The 19,346-nt window shown below is 43.5% G+C and overlaps 1 protein-coding gene across 1 annotated transcript; it reads left to right on the forward strand.

Annotated features, from left to right (window-relative positions):
* The first annotated feature begins 102 nt into the window (after positions 1-102).
* hibadha (3-hydroxyisobutyrate dehydrogenase a) lies at positions 103-16,368 on the forward strand. Its single transcript, XM_003968989.3, has 8 exons — positions 103-258; positions 1,375-1,535; positions 1,738-1,847; positions 1,971-2,092; positions 9,646-9,779; positions 9,902-9,978; positions 13,830-13,986; positions 14,530-16,368. Exons 1-8 carry the CDS (start codon positions 189-191, stop codon positions 14,686-14,688), a joined length of 990 nt encoding a protein of 329 aa, XP_003969038.1. The 5' UTR covers positions 103-188; the 3' UTR covers positions 14,689-16,368.
* Positions 16,369-19,346: the final 2,978 nt, after the last annotated feature.

Consider the following 19,346-nt stretch of genomic DNA (forward strand, 5'->3'; position numbering starts at 1 on the left):
GTTTAACGGAGGCTAAACGGCATTAAGGAAAAGCACAGGATGTCCCGCCTTTACTTATTATTTATTGGCTGTGGAAAGATCCGAACACTTATATTGGTCAAATCTGACGTCAATCATAACAGTTCGCTTGGCGAGGCTGGCATGACAGCAGCTGTCACTGTATACTGAGGTCAAGAGGGGGGAAAAGCATGGCTGCTGTATTTAGAGTGACAAGAAATGCATTGTTAAAGCGGAAAAATAATATCGACACTGCATGCGGTAAGGTATTTGATTTCATCCGTCGGGTCGCGGCGGTTTTGCTCTTAGATAGCGTTCATAAGGAAACGTTAGCGCACCATATTGTTTGCGCCGGTCTGTTAGCTGCTAGCTTGTTAAACTGCAATGTGTGTACACACACACACTTTCTGGCATTGCAGTTTGTGTCTTGACACAATGTCCCTTTGTTAACCACCTGCTGTGTGTGTGTGTGTGTGTGTGTGTGTGTGTGTGTGTGTCTGTGTCTGTGTCTGTGTCTGTCTGTGTGTGTCTGTGTCTGTCTGTGTGTGTCTGTGTGTGCGCGCGCTGTTCAGTCAATGTGTTTGTGCCTCTAAAATGAGTCTCAGCCATTGGCCAGGAACACCTTATTTAAAGTAACAACGTCCTAGTAGTCATAAGTAGATAATCACTCCTGTGATTTATGTAAAATTAGTTTAGAAAGTCCAATAATTAGCGCTGCACAAACTACACACCTTAATGGTTTTGACTTCATTGCTTCATTTCCTATTGTTTTTGCATTTCATTGAGCAATCCCAAATGCTAAATTTTGCAGATGAATGTTATTTCATTATTTAATTTTGTGAAGAATGCTAACATTCAGCTGTAGGTTGGTTCATACATATAGTTTTTGTTTGATTTGTTTGTGTGTGTAGTGCAGTGAGCATTACAAGAGTGCATTGTACAGGAATGTTGTGTTTTTGCTGGTAACTCCCTGCTCACATCATGCATAGGCTTGTCCTCTCATGTGCAGTCTGTCATAATGTTCTGATATTACATCGTACCAGCAGATCGTATTCAGAAAGTTCCTTATTGACAAAACAAATTTATTATGGATAGCTAATTAATGAATACTAACCAAGAGTGGTTTATAATTATCCTTGCAGTGTGGGCTTAAAATTAGCAAAGGTTTGCTGGTTCGGGCTGCGGGCCTTATCCTTTTGTTGCCGTCTGGTCGATTAATTGCATTAACGAAGCCTGGCCAGACTTCCCAGTGTTGGGTGTAAATGTGCGTCAAGTGTAATTAAAATCAAATGTTTGGATTTTTGATGTATCAATGTTAATCGTGGTGGCACATCTGTGATCTCTTTTATTCTCGCCGTCTTTGTGATCTTTCTCTAGGTTTGTCACGGTCGATGGCCTCAAAAACACCGGTGGGCTTTATAGGTCTGGGAAACATGGGCAGCCCCATGGCCAAAAACCTATTAAAGAACGGTTATCCAATTATTGCCACTGATCTCTTCCCTGAGTCTTGCAAGGAGCTGCAAGACATCGGTGCTCAGGTAACATTAGGTTAACACAACACAAATACACAACACAGATTATGTTAATGTGGGTCTGAACCAGACAATATTAATGAATTTACACCACTCAGTCAAGTGAAAGTCTCCTTCAGAAGGCATGCACGTTTGCTAGGTGCTTGCTCTTATCTGTGAATTATTTTGATCGTGCTACTAATTTTCTCAATGATCCACTGGTGTTTAGGTAGTGGACTCTCCAGGAGAGGTGGCGGAGAGAGCAGATCGCATCATCACAATGCTTCCTTCCACTCCGAATGTCCTCGAGGTTTACACCGGACCAAATGGCATCCTCAAGTAAGCCAGCTTTCCTTTGACGCTGTCCTTTTGATAAACCTTTACAGCCCTGTGCTCATGTGGAAAGAGCGAAGCTCGATGGGAGAAAAATCCCCCCCCCCTTTTTTTTCTTAATTCAATCAGGAAGGTGAAGAAGGGGACACTGTTGATTGACTCCTCAACCATCGATCCAGCTGTCTCAAAAGAAATGGCAGTCGCAGCAGAGAAAATGGGAGCCGTGTTCATGGATGCGCCGGTGACAGGAGGTAGAAACTGTGGCTAACCTTGATTAAACAACAGACATAAGTTAACATTTCATGTTATTTGCACCACACACTATCTATTTTGGTCTTTATTGCTCCACTTGCCCTGATCTGGCTGGTCTACCTGATTTCCTCTGAATGACTTCATTCATGTCCTTTGAAAACACTTCCTGAAAATGTAAATCTGAAACAAAAAGGTTCCTGAATAATTAGCCATTTCAAGTTGGTTTAAAGATTAACAGCGTAGTTGGTTTTTAATATATAAGCTGCGTCTGGAGAAACAGTGCCACGGGCTTTATTTCTCCCATAAAGGCCATTGCTGTCAGAGTATAAACGGAGGGCAGAGGTACTGCAACAGGATCAAAAGCAGAATAAGGCTGATGGGTTTGTTCATTTGAGGATACTGATCATAATGATAGGCCAATGACCCTCTCAGTTTTTATCTTTTCTACCATCTTACACTCTTATGTATATACTGGGACCTTTTCGGTTCATGCTAACACATTGGTTGTAATTACTGAGCGGGCCAGCCGGTAGGTGCCCTCTTGAGGTTTTATTGCTGCTTTTGACCAGGGGTCTTAAAGGCAAGGTTAAGGTTTTAAGTCCTCATTATGTCGGTGCTGTCTGGTTGTGATGGCTGTTTGACAGAGCACAGGATCAGCAGTCACCCTTAATGGGCCGAGCCGTGGCAGAGAATCCCATGTCAGGGCTTTTCATGTTGATGGAGCCGTAATGGCGGGTATCTCATGTTAGTGCCTTTCATGTCAGATAAAGAGTCATAAAGAGGAGAGAAACTGCCCTTGCGTGTTGCAGAGGAGAGCTGGGAGATAAGACACGGAGACACCTTGCAGTAAAACTGTCCATCTTCCTCTTTTCCTCTTTTCTTTCTTATTCACATATACTTTCGTTCGGCCAGGGTATATCGGCTCTCCGTATCCCACTGCTGCTGGAGCGCCGATCTTACTCGTTTTGCATTCATTACAAAATTTGCGCATACGCACTGTAGCCCACGTCTCCTCTCATACAAACACACACTTGACACACGCAGAAATGTTTGCCAGCTGGCGTCAGGAGACCGGCCTGACGGCAGTCCGCGAGATCACAGCCTAAAGCCTGCTACACTCTTAACACTGTTTACATACTATAGACAGTGCACAGCGTATGTGCACTCCTCTGTGAAGGTTCTTCCTCTCTCAGCGAAGCTTGTTTTACTGGCTTGAGATGACCAATGATTTACCCAGTACCTCTGGCTTCTAGGGCTGCAGACATTCTTCTTCCATTCGCACAGGCACTCATTTTCAAACAAACCTACACGCTCATTGTCATGCAGATGCAGCCATAAGCCGTTTTTGAAAGTGCTTTTAGCAAGTTATTTACCTGAAATGGCCTCATTTCAGAGGTATTTGTGACCGTCAATTCCTTTAATATAACCGAAACCTGTTTCCTTCATATTTTAGCATTAAAAATTGAATATAGAGCTTATTTGAAGGTGTCCCACACCATAGGAAGCCATAGAAAAAGCTAAAATTCAAGAATCCAATAATTTATCAGTAGAGTCAAGAATAAGCAAACTCATGGGACCATGTTTAGTTCCCCACCCCACTTTTGACGTCCCTGGATGGGACATGAAGTTGCATGCTCTCTTCCAACCAGAAGATGGCACTCTCCCCAAATAGGGCATACGCTTCAGGTTTGTGTGTGTGTGTGTGTGTGTGTGTGTTATTCAGTAAAATAGGAAATACAAAAAGGTGCTTGCCAAACATTTAAATTATTTAAAAATAAAACATTATCCAGTCCAAGTTTGCACACACGAGCTCCAATATCTTACAAGTTGTGAGGTTTTTCTGTTTTGTAGTCATCTATTTTTGTAAAGCAAGTGAAGGGTTCCTTTTAGGGAGGCATGCTTTTCAGATTAACATGTTTATATCATCCGCATCAACAGATTTGGCTGTGAACTCTATATTAGAGTTGAAAAAAACAATCCATTGCCTTCTTACAGGCTTCCTGCTGGTTTCTGTTCTTGCACATTGCACATTTTGGCTTTAGCCCCGTGGGACAGATGTGCTCTGTATAATCAGGCACACATGCACTTTTATTTTCTGTGCCGGCACAATACACATACAGAACATACTTGTTCTTAGACAGCTTTGCCAGTGTTTGTTATAAATAAAAGCATCTGCATTCAAAATAGACCCACAACAAAACACGTTCTGATGTCCCAGGACCAGGGTGTTGGCACGGTAAGGGCAAAAATAGAAGCCCCAGCTAACAAGTCGTAGGGTCCTTAGCAGTAATTAGAATGCCAGCGTTTGTGTGTTTGTGCCCATGGTGGGCTGCCATGATTCTAGCAGACGACGGCCTTAAAAAGCCCTCAAAAACTTTCACTGTGTTTTCCCAACGCTGCAAACAGGGCTGTCCCTTAAGATGAAAGCTTGCGCGCGTCTAGCTGTTTGGGACCGAGGCCACTCGGGCTAATGTTGCTTGTTTGTGAGCCCTTTTAATTCTCAGCTAACTACCCATTAAGACTGAATCTCAACACCACTCTAATCATATCCATACCACATAAAGTGAAGACCAGGAGTTGCAGTGTGTCATTTACGGACAGTTCGAACGTCATCCTTCAGCTTGCAGGAACTTGTTCAAACCAGACCTGGCACCAGCTGCTTCATCATTTTCTGCTGCCAATTCACTCATGTCTCGAATGATTTTCCCACCAGCTTCACAACAACCAGTTTCTTCTACTTCTTTTCCCGTTTAAACAATATGTTCTACTGTGGTTAAAAGGTACATTCATCTCTGACCTTTACTGTGACATTTTAGAAAGGACAAATTTTAGGTTAAAGTTCAGATTTTATTTTCAGTCTAACAATTAAACCATTTAATTGACTTTTTAAAAATATCCCTATCCCAAAGAAGCAATGTCCTATTTGTAGTTATGATCAGAGGACGGAACAAGAGCCAAACTAATTCAGTCTAAGTATCGGATTAATTGAGAAGATGAGCCTGACAGCCTGCGGACCGTGTGGAGAAGGTTGCTGATGATTTCTCTGACATTGTTAAGGTTAAGGAATTGGGTTGGATGGGAAGGGAGGGTGGTGCTGCCACGGTCTGTCACATTGATGGCTTACCACCACTACAGAACAGTCAGTGATCCAAAGACGCGATTTGCATAACAAGCCTCACACTGACTTGTTCTGGTGACACAGAGGAAGGATTGGGGGAGTGGGAGGGAGTCTATGGGGGTGGTTAAGTGAGCAGAGCTGGTGATGATGGAGGGCTGGTGACAGGGGGCTTGAGCCCATGCTCCAGATGGAGGTGGACCAACAACAGCTGGGGATTGGCCCTCTCATCCCTGCCCCAATGTTGTGTGTGTGTGTGTTTTTGTGTGTGTGCGTGTGTGTGTGTGTGTGCGCAGATAGTCAGCTGGTCCACGACTCATAAATTGTCTCCGTCCATCAAATCCAAACCACACGTCAACTTGCGCGCCACTCTATCTCATCTAAAAGCGAATAAGCACCCTGTCTGTTTGAAGGTCAGTATTTGCAAGCACTTGGGTGTGTGTGTCTATGTCTGTGTCCCCGACTGCTAACAGACTAATTGGGGATCATTATTAACTTGCTCGATCTAAGATGAGTCTCTCTGGGCCAGGGAGAGGATTGATCGCAGACTCTCCCGCTCCCTTCAGCCTCTGTCACCTACCAACGAACGGCCTCCGGTTTGGAGAATGCAGCATTTATTGATGATAATGATGCTGGTCTGGTGGTCAATAGAAAGGAAGGGCAAACTAAACTTTTAAGATAGCTGAAGTACCCACAGATGAATTATTGCTTCACCTCGACTTTCTGAAGTCGGTCTTTGCCTTCAGTTTGTGTTTTGTGTTTGAGTTTTGCCCTTGGTGCCTTGTAACTATAATGGTGACAGGAGGCTGTGTGGATGGCCTGTAAACATTGTAAACCCACTACCTTACTGCAAGTGAGGAAATTGAGGCCTTTATTCCTGAATTGAATTATATATAATATGATTGTGACCAAGCCTGTGCATTATCCTTACACATGTACAGCTTTAAATATAACAGACAGGGTCGTATATATTTGCTCATTTGAATTTGTGTGTTGAGGTTTAATATGATGTGCATATTCCTAAAGTAGTTTATTCTATTAATGGCAGCAGTTACATTATCCCTTAAGAAAATACGCCGCCTGGAAGAGCTCCAACACTATTACAGATGATGAGTGCTTTTACATATGTCCTTTAGGGCAGAAAAACACGGGGTTGGAACACTTTGTTAAATGCGTCATTCATTACCATAGATATTCCGTTTTCTCATTGTGTGTGTGACTTTGTGTTGTTTGCACACCCTCTTATTCTCAAATACGCCGCCGTTTAATTTAAGCCCACTGCCAATAAAAAGTGCCTACTGGTTTACATGCAGCTCGTAACCCGGAGAAACGGCCCCAGAATCTCAAACTGATGTCTTATAGGCAGCCAGCTCTTGGATCTCCACCTGTCCCTGGTACACACGTGCACACACATACAGATCCTTGCTCGTTTCATACATAGACGCCCCACATCAAAGGCAGCCGTTTAAAAGGTTATAAGGCCGCCGTGAATTGCTCTGGTTGATTCTTTTTTGTGTAATGAAAGAAGTGCTAATGAATTTAGTGTTCAGTACAAACAGGGCAAACCAATCCACATCCTTGGTTTCACTGTCACGGCAAATAGTTAAACAATTTAAAAGGGCCGATTAGATTAAGACACGATGAAGACATTCACATATAGATATGCGTCTCTGAAGGGAATGAATTTTGAGCTGAAAGATGCTGTGTCCTATGACAGTACTGTCATTCTAATGATTAAAACTCCAACTAAGTTGAGCGTGCTTTAGGAATATTTCCCTAAGGACATTTGGAAGAGTGAGAAGGTAGGTGTCATTAAAACATTTGGCGATATAAATGGGCATGACTTTTCTGAAATGATTAAAAATCCTCTTGGTCCTGCAGAAAAGGAAGCAGAAAACAGGGGAGAGAGATGTAATTGCTGCCTTAAGCAGTTTTTCATTATCAGAGTTCAAATTATAGTATCATGATTCTCAAATATATTAATAAGTCAGGGTTAAATCATCCAAGATCAGTCTGATCAGCTCGATTAAGCAACAGTTAGCTCAAGTATCTATACACACTGTGTTAAACCTCTGTATTGGGACTACACTGAAAACTTCTAGTCAGGAATAATGAAAGATGCCAATTCAAATTCCTCAAATAGAAGCTAATAAATACTGGAGCATTGCTTCTGCATTTTCGGTGCCTTTTTAACATTTACATCCTTCTGTACTTTTCATCTTGTTAAATCCTGTACTTTCCTGTGCCCCCCGCCCATCCCAAACCCCCATGCATACACCTTCCTTGCCTTGCACCACCACCACCCCCCCAGGGGGCGTTGTGTAGTTGTGCAGTGCTAACGATCCAGGACTGTCACTCCCGCTGGGATGGATGAGCCAGGCAAACCCGGCGCTCTGGTAGCCTCATTAGAATTCCTCTTTAATCCGTCTCTGACAGGACCAGTCCAAAAAGGAATGCCCCCCCCAAACCTCCTTCTCTTTCTCTCTCTCTCTCTGATACGCACACACATGCACACACACACACAAACACTATTTTATAGAGTTACACAGATGCATAATGAACAGTCTAATAACTCCCAACTTTTGCACACACACACATTTTTATGCTAATGATGTGTTATTTTTCCACCAGCGAGCATCTTCCATCACCCCCTTGTCAGTGCCGATAGAAATCCACTACAGATCATAAGAGCTTATTATGGGTGATTAGTTAATTTGAGGGAGGGAGAGTTGGGAGGGAAACTGGGAGGTACAAGGAGGAAGATCGGTTTCTCCCTCCGCTTTCGACTCTGCTTCTTTCCCTCCCCCGGTGTCTTCTTGTGTCGTTTCACTCCTCCTTTACTGAAGTAAGATTATTGATCAGGACTTTGACTGCGTTATCAATAATCCACTCTTTAGTCGCCAGCGAACAGTGATCTCTACTAATGAACCAGAACAGTTGTCACACTGCTGTGTGTGTAGGTGTGTTTTCATACTTGATAAAGAATACTACTGTTATACAGTCAATGTTGATATCATTACTTCACTATTTATAAAGTGAGTTTAAAAAGAATCCTTCATGTTCATGTTCTGTTCCATATGCGTGCAGGATTTGTGTGCAGAGCTGCCGTATGTTAAGCGTGTGTCCACAGGCAGCTGCCGCTGCGTGGGCCTCAGGCTTCATTATGTGGCATTAATGACCCACTGACAGTTTAGCACTCACACACACACACACACACACACACAAATATGGTGTACTGGCATCAACACACACTTGACAGCACCAGTTAAGAAAAAGAGGTGACAAATAGATTTATATCAAAGGATAGGTGATCTATAATTATAAAGTAAGGTTCTTCTCCTCTATTATTATTTCACTGTTGTGATTTCAGTTGTTATGACCTTTCCAATTTGCTTTTAACAGTGACATAATAAGTCTTTCATTGTTAAGAGGCCTTTAAAGAAATTGGATTTGTGGACACCTATAAAACACAGTGGAATCCCGTGACTCTTAGTCTGCCTTTACCAGTTCATAAGTGACTGAATAGAAGGACTGAAGGCTTTAAAAGTATAATTACCTACGTATGACTGTAATTTGACCTACTACCAGACAAGTTTTGCTTGAACCAATTTGTTTTCTGCTATGAAGGCCTCTCAAGCATCACCTTATTCAGTGAGTGGAGGAAATAAAATGCCTCTTTTAGATGGAGTTTTAATGGATAAAACTCTTTCGCTGTTTGCATTTGGGTTTCAGGTCCACACTACAGATCCACACACTCCAAAGCTTATGTTAGATCAAATGGCAGGTGGTGGCTTTTTTTCACCTTGACAAAAATAGTTATTTGTTCATTCAGACTGGGTACAAAATCCATTTGATAAGGCTTTTTATTGTGCATTAAGGTCCCTGTGGATTGTTGGAGGGTGCAGTGGTGGTGCTGTTTCCTCCCACAACATGGCACGCTCCTTAAGCCAGCAGGCATGGGGAGGGATGCCTAATTGAACATGATAAAGTGTAAAGTTAATTACCCCTCACGCCTGTCACAGATACCCTTGTGTTTGTGTGCGTGTGGCTGTGTGTTGGGGGGGGGGGGGGTCACAGCTGTGTGAATTGTGTCTGTGTGCGTGAGAGAGAAAGTGAGCATGACAAGACAAAAGGCAAGCATTCCCAAGAGTATTGTGCAATGGATGATGGCAGCAATCAGCTTTTAAAGATACCTCTGTCCCTCTGGTGCACCGATACTTAACGCGCCTGTCTCATTATAAGTTCGTCACACAAACACATAGTCTAACCAGAGAGGGTATTAAAATAAAGTGGTTGTTCAAAAAATTTATTTTTCTTTATTTGTGCTATATGTTGTATAGTTTCATAAAATATTACATTGTGCGAGATTCATCTGTACATTTGCCCAAGACATGTGTTAATGGCGTTGCTGCCTTTAAAGGTGTGGTCTGTCTTTAGGTGTTGGAGCTGCCAGTTTGGCCAAATTGTCCTTCATGGTTGGTGGGGTGGAGGAGGAATATCAGGCTGCCCAGGAGCTGCTCACCTGCATGGGAGCCAATGTGGTCTACTGTGGACAGGTCGGGACGGGTCAGGTAAAGTCTTAAAAACCAACAGCACAATCAGACTCAGACTTTTGAATGAATTGTATCTGTTCTATATCTATCAATTTATTTTCACACTTTAGGCCTATTTACATTTTGTTTCTGCTGTCTAGGCAGCCAAGATCTGCAACAATATGCTCCTGGCTATTGGGATGATTGGCACAGCAGAGACCATGAACCTTGGAATCAGGTACTCTCACTCAAACCGTTATGACTTGTTATGTTAAAGAAAAGCAGGGATGAGACAGTTCATGCACAAATGCAGGGTTAATGTAATGTTTGGTGGCTGATGGCAAGCTGCATTTTAAATGAGGAAAACCAAGCCATGAAATGAAAAATAAGCTCACAATCATACCATGACGTGCAGCTCTGACAGGTTTTACTGGCTATAAAATACAAGGTTTAATATGAAAAGATAGATTTTTTTTAATTATTAATATTTATTGATTAAGAGAGTATTTGCATTGTCTTATCTGGAAATGTTAAAATGTTTATTATATAAAGAGTGGATGCATGATTATCATAACAGCAGGCTGCATATACTGTATATAACTCGCAGACATTTGATTTGGTGATTTGGCTGCTTCTGTGGAAGCAACTTACTTCCTCAATGCGGGTTTGTGTGTTTTCTTGTACATTCTCAAAAGTGGGGAAAAGAATACACATTTTACTGGCAAAGTGAGAATATTTTGGCTCTAGGGGTAAGGGTTGTTTGGGTTAGGGGCTCAGGGATATATTATGTCAATGAAAGTCCCCATAAAGATAGAACTACAAATGTCTGTGTACGTACGTATAGTTTATGAAAGTGTGAAGGGGTCAGCCTCGCCCCGAGTCAGAGAGATGGATGAGGAGGTGGAGCCACAGACTCTGATTTACATCTGCTGATTGAGCTTTCACCAGCATGTTGCCACTATCCTGTCACCTCCAAGTCCCATCATTCATCACACTTCATTGTGGCACAGGACCTGTTAAGACTGGAAGCTAAGAATGATGGGATATGAAGTATTCGTAGTTAGACCAAACCAATTATCATAAGGCCTGCAATGTAACTTTAATTCCAGATGACCACATGTCATTATTAGAATATAATCCAAATTTGAAGTTTTTTTGCACCTCCTTTATTTGCAGTTTCTGTCCCAAACCCCATTTTTCTCTGTTCATGAATTTTGAAAGGTGCTTGTGTGCACATGAGTTGGTGTGTGTGTGAGAATTACTCTGCAGCTGTGCTACTGCAGCTGATTTATCTATGCTGAGACCAAGGAAGAAAATTGGCATGAGTAGTAACACATAAATCCCCCACTAGGCTGCTGAAATATGGAGGCATTAAGGGAGCAACACAGATTTACACATTGCCACAGTCTGTGATGCTCGTGCGTCGAAATAGATTTACATCCGCCGACACCAGAGACAGCAGGTTTAGAACGATATCTCCTCACTGTGCGCATCATTGTTGTATATGCCAGGATATAAACGCAGCATCTTGGTAGTTTACATGTAAAATCTTTTTTTATTAATAGAATGCTTGTTCTCTCATTCCGATTTCAAGTGCTTTCTCTTAACTTGTGACCATGACTGTCGGACAAGGGACAACCATAAATCTCCTATGCTGCATTGTGGCCTTAGGCAAGTATTTTTAGATGTGTGACACACTCGGCGCCACAAAGAAAACAGCATTCTGGTCCAGTTTACCTGAAAAGGTAATATCATTTTATCATGCTGGTTGATGGCGTTACACTCTTATCAATATGTGTGTGATTCTGCCCTCTCTTTACATATACACAGACAGGCAGCCAGGCGCACACACACACACACACACACACACCCACACACTGCTCTGTTCATGGAGCTAATTTGTTGATCCAGAATGGAAGCTCAAGTCGTCTCCAACAGAGCATGACGTTCTCTTAGGGCAAGGAATGGCCACGCATGACAATTATGAGCACACACATGCTCTGCCTTTCCCGCATCCTCTTACCCTCCTTATTTTCTTTACTTTCTTGTTTTATTCTTTTCTTTTAATCCCTTCACCCCCTCCTCTTGGCTTCCTTTCCCCCCTCTGTTATATCTGAATGCAGTCAAGCAGTTATTGAAAGAGGAGGATAAGAGACTGCGGATAGAGAGAGAGACAGAGGGAGAGACGGAGGGAGGGTTGATTTTAACGATGCACTTGAAGATGAAAGGGGGAGAAGAAGAAGAGAGACAGCAATTGGCCCTGGAATGGTATATGAGACTTTTACAGCTTAAGGTTCGCCTCACATGCCTGTGTATCTGCACTCATTCATGCATACCAGACCTGCAGCCATTGAAATACAGATGCAGAAATTCATATTCAGGCCCATTTTTATCGTATTTAGATAAATCAACCTACTGCAGTCATGAATTATGACCATAAGCCTGTTTAAATTCAACGTAGGTGACACATGTGTATGTGAATTTCATGAATGTAATTGTGTGTGTGAGCTCAGTAGCACTTATATATTCCATTCTCATGAAAGAGAATCTGCTGCAAATGAACTCCACCTCCCCTGACGTTCTTTTATTTTCATCTGTGCTTCTTATTCCCGAATTACTGTATTCTGCAGCAGCATTACGCCGCGCCGCGCTCCTCTCGCCATCCGTGTCTTTGTGTGTTTATCCATGTCAATCTTGTTAAAGCGTGACATGTTCCCTTCTCCACGCAAATTACCGCAGGCGAGAAACACCACTCCCGCTCCGGCTAATAACCCACGGTTGTGCGTTCATGAGCGGCCGCGTGTGCGCAACGGGAGCAGGAGGGGATCTTCATTGATTTATCGTTAACAGAGGACAACAGCTCCCTGTCAGCGTCTCTGGCCGCTATAACAAATGATGTGCGCGCTCGGACGCGCTTTATTGTAGCTCAGCCAGTAACCTTTTCAGCTGCTGACCCAGAACGCAGGGAGGGGCTGCCTGCTGGTGTGTGTGCATGTGTAGAGATATGGAAGGGGGGGTTGTGTGCTGTGTCAAACATATGTCCCCCAGAGTCCTCAGACAGAGAGGTGTCAGCACAGGCAGAGGAGAAAAGAGGCAGAATGGTGAAGAGATACTCTCACCTATTAATTATATATAAGCACTAGGTATAGACAAGCTGAACATGTCACTGCCCAGCACATTTCTAGAAATATCTTTGTATAAATAATGACACTGAGCGACCGAGGGTTAGACAGGAGGGAGAGTTGCAGAGAGAGTTTAAATGCAATTCCCATTCTTAATTAGTTAGTAGACAGCTAATAAAATCTGTGGCAGTAATGTCAGAATAAGAGCCAGGTGGGGGGAGGCTGGCTGGCTGCTGGCCTTAAGGACCTATGATGGTTTAATAGTCATATTGAGAGCAGAATAGAGTTATGGGCCTGTAAGAAACAGCAGACTGAAGCAGCCAGAGCTTGATGTGGTCTACTTTATACTGGCCTTTAAACCCTTAATATACAAAAGCTGCACTACACAGACACTATAGTTACACCCTCTGCACTGTAATGGTTGGCACTTTGTTTTACTCCCAGCTTCTGTCTGCATGTGTTCTGTCTTATTTACTTGCTCTCTTCATAGCCTGGAGATTTGTTGACTTTCATATTGAAGTAGGTTGCTGCAAAGTAGGGCGACAAAAAAAAGCGCGCTTCCGTGGATCGGCAAAAAAGGTTTATGTCTCCTTCTGTGGGGCTCTGCTGCTCCTCAGCCATTTCTCTTTGGTCTTTTGTGAAAGAGGGATGATGAAGGATAGATGCGCTGGTAAACATCAATACTGCATTAGCCAGCGTTACAAAGCCTTCAGCCATTAACACTGAGGAATGGTTACAGCCTAGCAAGAGGTTCAGAGGGGGTCACTGCAATCACCCCCAGCCCTCATCCATCCTGTTACATGGTCCTCTTAGAGTCATTTTTTAAATTATTTACCATGACTTTTTGCACTTACAGTTGTCAGCACACTCTGGATTAGAACATTAACTAAAGGGGGATTTGCTCACAGACTGAGTCATGTTAGATGCACATTCTTACTGATCGGTATGTTTTCCCCCCTTTTCCTAGACTGGGTTTGGATCCAAAGCTGCTGACGAAGATCCTCAACATGTCCTCGGGTCGCTGCTGGTCCAGCGATACATACAATCCTGTCCCAGGTGTCATGGAGGGGGTTCCTTCAGCCAACAACTACCAGGGTGGCTTTGGGACCACTCTGATGGCAAAGGTGACTCCTGCCATTTGTCGTCTTTATCGCTTGTGACTCTTTCTGTATATGGTTTTCAATCCCTGACTGAGATTGACTGACCTCATTTCTGATCCATTCAGACAAAAACAGCAAATCCACACATTTGACAGATGGGAGGCAGCCAGTAGTTTATATACTGTTACTGCCCCGATATGCAACTGAAATCATTAACTCTGTTTTTAAAAGGACCAATCATACAATAACTGCTCTTCCATTCCTCTTTCTTCCCAAAGCCTCCACCCTGTAATTAGCTCCTCTGTGTCACTTTAACTGTTCTTTTGTCTTTTTTACATCCTCCTTTTGAACATCCCATCTGTGTTTCACTCTTACGTTTACAGTCACTGCATTAACTGGGTCATTCTTTGTCTTTGTATTGTTTCGTCCATCTGGGTATCACTTAATACCCTCTCAACATGTGTTCTGCATACATCAATCTGGGCATTTCCACCTTAGAGCTGAAAAATGGCCACTCTCTGACGCCAAACCCAGGCAGATTACATTCATCTGTGCTTCTGTTTCTAGGATCTTGGTCTGGCTCAGAACACTGCCACCAACACGAAGACACCCATCCCTCTGGGTTCCCTCGCCCACCAGATCTTCCGAGTTATGTGCTCCCGTGGCTACGCTAACAAGGACTTCTCATCTGTCTTCCAGTTCCTACGTGAGGAGGAAGGCCAGTGAATGGGAGGGGGGTTTGCAATACACGCAGACATATGCACCACCTACACACCCCAGTGCCCCTTGTCACACTATGCTCAGGAGAAATTGTGGGCTCGGCCTCAGGCGCAGATTTGCGAACCAATTAACATACTGTATGTCGACACGTGTCCCCTCATCGCATTAGCCAATTCATATTTTCTATTCAAAGGTCTTCCTTTGCATGGTAGAAATGCTAAAATTGACCTTAGATCAGTATCTAGAGACACAATCTGGGTCTCGCTTTTGCAAAGGGGAGTGGAAAATGAGGAGGAGGTGCACTTTTATGTTTATTGATGCTATCGGGTAGTTTTTAAGGGGATTGCAAGTGTTCATTCAGACTGTTACCCCCACGAAAAAGGCTGTTACTGTTAAGGGCAAATGTTGAGTTATGAAGCTGATAATGGTGGAAATTCTATGCAAGTGTATTGTAAGGATTAAGCATTCCAGTCACCACTCTCCAAAACCTGAGCTTTTCCCCAGCACGAAGCTGGACCGATCAAATATTCCTCGTTGCACTTTAGTCCAATATTCACTGGTTTAACCAATTCTGCTTTGAATCCTGTGAAATATCTTTGTAGTTATTTTTGTATTGTGGACATTGCAGAGTGATGCACCCAGTTCCTTTTTGATAATGTTTGCACAATATCTTACAGGGTAGCTCAACACAGGGTAGTGTTTATTTTTGTTTTTTTCCAACTATAGTGTTATTTTGCCACTGACAATTTGTACATTTGATACAAATGTATTTTTTCCCCTCAATGTTTGAAACAATTATGCTGCACATAGTGTATATATGCGGGAATGTGTACCGGTATTTTTTTTTTTCAAAAGTATTAATGTCTTGTGCATTTTGTTTCTGAGAAAGGCATCTTTAGTCACACTGTAGCAACAAATAAAAGATGTACTATTTGTAATGTTCTGGTGTGATCACACATGTATGTATGTTGCACTGTTAATTTTTTGTGTAGGTGTTTGGTAGTAAAGAATGGCTATTTTTGTAGAATTAATGAAGCCAAACAAATATATTGATTCCTTCCCAGCATGTTGAACCACATTTGTGTCCAAAGAACCACTCAGGTTGTCTGAAGTAGTTTGTAACTCTAAAAAATGGGAGCAACATGGTCAGCACAAATATAGAATAAGGCTCTGAAGCAACCACTGAAGTGAAATGTTTTGTATTTCACAAAATTAATATATTTTCAGTTGCGTTTCGGCTGTTGCTTTTCACCAGACAGTGATTTCGTGATAACTGAAGCTGTCCAGCAGACGCTCATATAACACTGAACGTCAGAGGGGTGAAATAATCTCCGGATGATGCCTTTATTTCCATCATCACAAAGAAATGACAGGGGGGGTGAACACACAAATGTGGTTTGGGTTTTATTTCTAGTTTCCCCCTCGGGCTGATGTTTCTCTGCGACATTTTATGGAGTTGCTGTTGTCTAAGTGGCAGCCGCAGTTGTTGCAGACTGCGGTGAGCCGCCGCTGGTGGCAGGGGTTGTGTCGTGGGCTCATGACTCACTCCGTTATTGTTCTTCGGGAAGCTTGCACTTGTCTGTGTGGCGACTACCTTCGAATGAAGAAAAGCATGTCTCTGGCTTGAAAAAGCATTTATCCTCCCTCATAAACAGACCACACTCGGAGCACATTCAAACCTGAATATCAACAACAGCTTTGCAGACAGCGGTGCTCCGAAATGCCCCTTAGAGAAAGCGACGCCTCCGTCCTGACCTGCCGCCTTATGCAGCTGATTCATATCTGGGTGTTTCAATCCGCCTGTTGTTTATAGCCGGCTGCTAAGCCGGCGGTTTCCTCATTAAAGGACACATGAAAGCGGCCTGTAAAGGCGCATTGGTGAGACCGGCCTGCTCTGACGTCTGAAGGAGATGCGGGCGACCAGAAGACCAAGCGAGTCGTGAGCCAGCCGGTCTGAGACAGAAAACCTCGCCCTCTCAGCCAAGCTGCCAGTGGCAGGACAGCAGACGCACCGCAGAGAATTGCGTCCATACCAGAGCGCCGCACCGCTCTGCTGCGTCAGCAGTTTGTTTTTTTGTTTTTTTTAATCACCGCGTCTAATTTGCTGGTACGGCTGCTGTTTAACAGTCAAATAACTGATTCAAGGAAGTCCAGAAGGGAGTTGAACGTTGGGGATAATGTCATGTGGATGTTGAGTTCTGTCTATGTCAGTTGTGATGTGAATAGGTGATAAATAAATGAGGCTGGATGTCATTTGGAGCATGAGCTTTATTTTTCCTGCATCTTCAATTTGTTCCTAATTAGACAACATCTGCAGTCAGATTTAAATCACACGTTACAGAATGGAAATATCAATAAACATGAGGTTCAATGGTATATCAGACAATAATTTCCACCCCCACCCAATTTAATGCATGTCTAAAAGCCTCGGATTGCCTTGTGATAAATACCTGAGGCAGCAGGGTTCATTATTTCGCGTTTGTAACTGCTGGTGCATCATCTTGCTGGTTAAATGACTGTTTTTGAGGGTGGGGGGGGTCACATACAGCACTGGTGGGGGGATGGCCAGGCTGTTCCAAGCAGCCCGTGATTCACACCCATGTTAAGTGGCCTGTGGCTAAATTAGTGAGCTGTCACAGGTATTAGAGCAGACTCAGCAGTCTGTAACGAGCCGCTGTCTCCTGAAGTAGCGCTGCCAAGATATTAGCAATAGCCAGACTATTTAGCCCAGGTGTGTGTGTCTGCACGTGCGACACCCAAACAAGGCTTCCCGTTATGTAGACTGTACTGTTCAGCCCCAAACCCCACCCCTCCCCATCCTGAGTCATTGACTCCGCTTAGGTTCATTAGCGAAGGTGGTTCTGTGGGAGACAGCAGGTTGGCGTGGAACGTGTCACAGTGACAGCGAGCAGCTAATTATAAATATGATGTCCTAATTACAGTATTTTGTGGGGAGGTGGTTTCTTTCTATAAAGTTTTCATACATGTCTAGAATATTTAAAAAAAACAGCAGGGTGAAAGGAAACTTCTCCTTTATTTTGTCATAACAGTTTTTTCAGTGATCATCTTCTAATCTCATTTTCTTGAAATTTCAATTAACTGCCCTTCTTGTCCCCCACTCCCCCCCCCAGGATACCCTCTGTCACCTGTGAATAACAACAATATGTTGCACTCTATCCCTCACACTGCACATGCTCACATGCTCTTCATTAAATTAATTACTCTCCCTGGAAGAGTGATCATCATCCTCCATCAGGATCCTTCACCGTCCAGGTTCCACCAAGGGCCGGACCCAGTAAATAATCGTTGTTGTTGACAGCAGGGCTCCGGCCCTATCAGCCCCACCAGGGTGGGTCCTAAATACCCAGGGGTTTTCCTCTCCTCCTGTGCTACATCTGTCTCTGCCATGAGAGAGGAAGGCTACACGGCCGGTCAGCGGTACCTTAGACCCCGGGGTCGGAGCAGAGGGAAGTAGCCCAGCGCGCTGGGGAACAGTGTGTTTGTCAACAATGCCTCCAGAGGTGTTTGGTTCTGGAATCATAATGACTTTAAAGTAATAATGACTTCTGGGTGACGGATGTATTAATAAACAACCACAGAACCATATCAGCAACCACAAGAGACCATGATGATGGCCCTGATACTGGGGCATGCTGGGAAATTTCTCTGAAATTCAAAAGGGTACGCACTTCAATGGAAGTAAGTCTAATGTGAGGAATAGTGCGGCCTGACACAAGACAGCTGTGATCAGTGTGATCAGTATGTCCAGCAACCTGTTTTATACCTTACTTGATGTCAGAACCTGAAATTGCCCCACATTCTATCTAAAACCCAAGCTAGTGTTAATGCCATGGCTTCACCTTGCCTACTTTAAAACTCTCTTCATGGCCAATTGACCTGATGCTTTACTCGTGTCTCTTGCTAATTAAAGCAATAAGGAAGGGAAGGAGAGAAAATTGGAGTCGGTGTGACCGGGGAAGAAGGAGGGATGATAGGAGAGAAACGAGGGACTGTGTAGCATGCAAGGCCTCATTGATTAGGTGGTGAGCGGTGCAATGTTTCTCTCCTGACGCTTACATGCATTAAGGCTACATAAACACCCATAATTGGTTCGTTTAGGGCAACGTGGAGAGAAGCAGTGCACGCACACACACACATTCATCTACCATTACTCAGTATATGAGGGGAATGTGGTGAAAGAGGAGCAAAATGAAAATGCTCATAAAAAGGCTCACAAGCTCTCCGAGTGGTTGTTGTGGGTTTAAAGACCCCAGCGCCTTTTTTGCGTACGTGTCACGCGCCCCGCCGCTGCACTAGGCGGGAATGATAAACCTATCCTCGGAGACTTGGAATGACAATAACACTCACTTCAGGGAAAGGGCAAAATGGGAGGGACGCTGCTGACTGTGACAAATTAGCTCTCAAATATCGAGGCAGCTGATTGGCTGCGGGCGTCAGGAGGGAGACATATGGTTGGCTGGCTTAATTGATGCATAGTTGTTATACCATTCTATTAAAACAGGATGCAGCTTTGGGGCTTAGCAGTTTGATGATAGTTGTGGAAAACTGCTCAGCACCGTCCATATGGGAGCCCATAAAATGCCCGTGCTCATCAGTGCAGTTCTGTCCCTCCTGGAGCGTTCAATACAACAATAAAGCGTAAG

Source organism: Takifugu rubripes, chromosome 12 (genome assembly GCF_901000725.2).
Source record: "Takifugu rubripes chromosome 12, fTakRub1.2, whole genome shotgun sequence".
Lineage (NCBI taxonomy): Eukaryota > Metazoa > Chordata > Actinopteri > Tetraodontiformes > Tetraodontidae > Takifugu > Takifugu rubripes.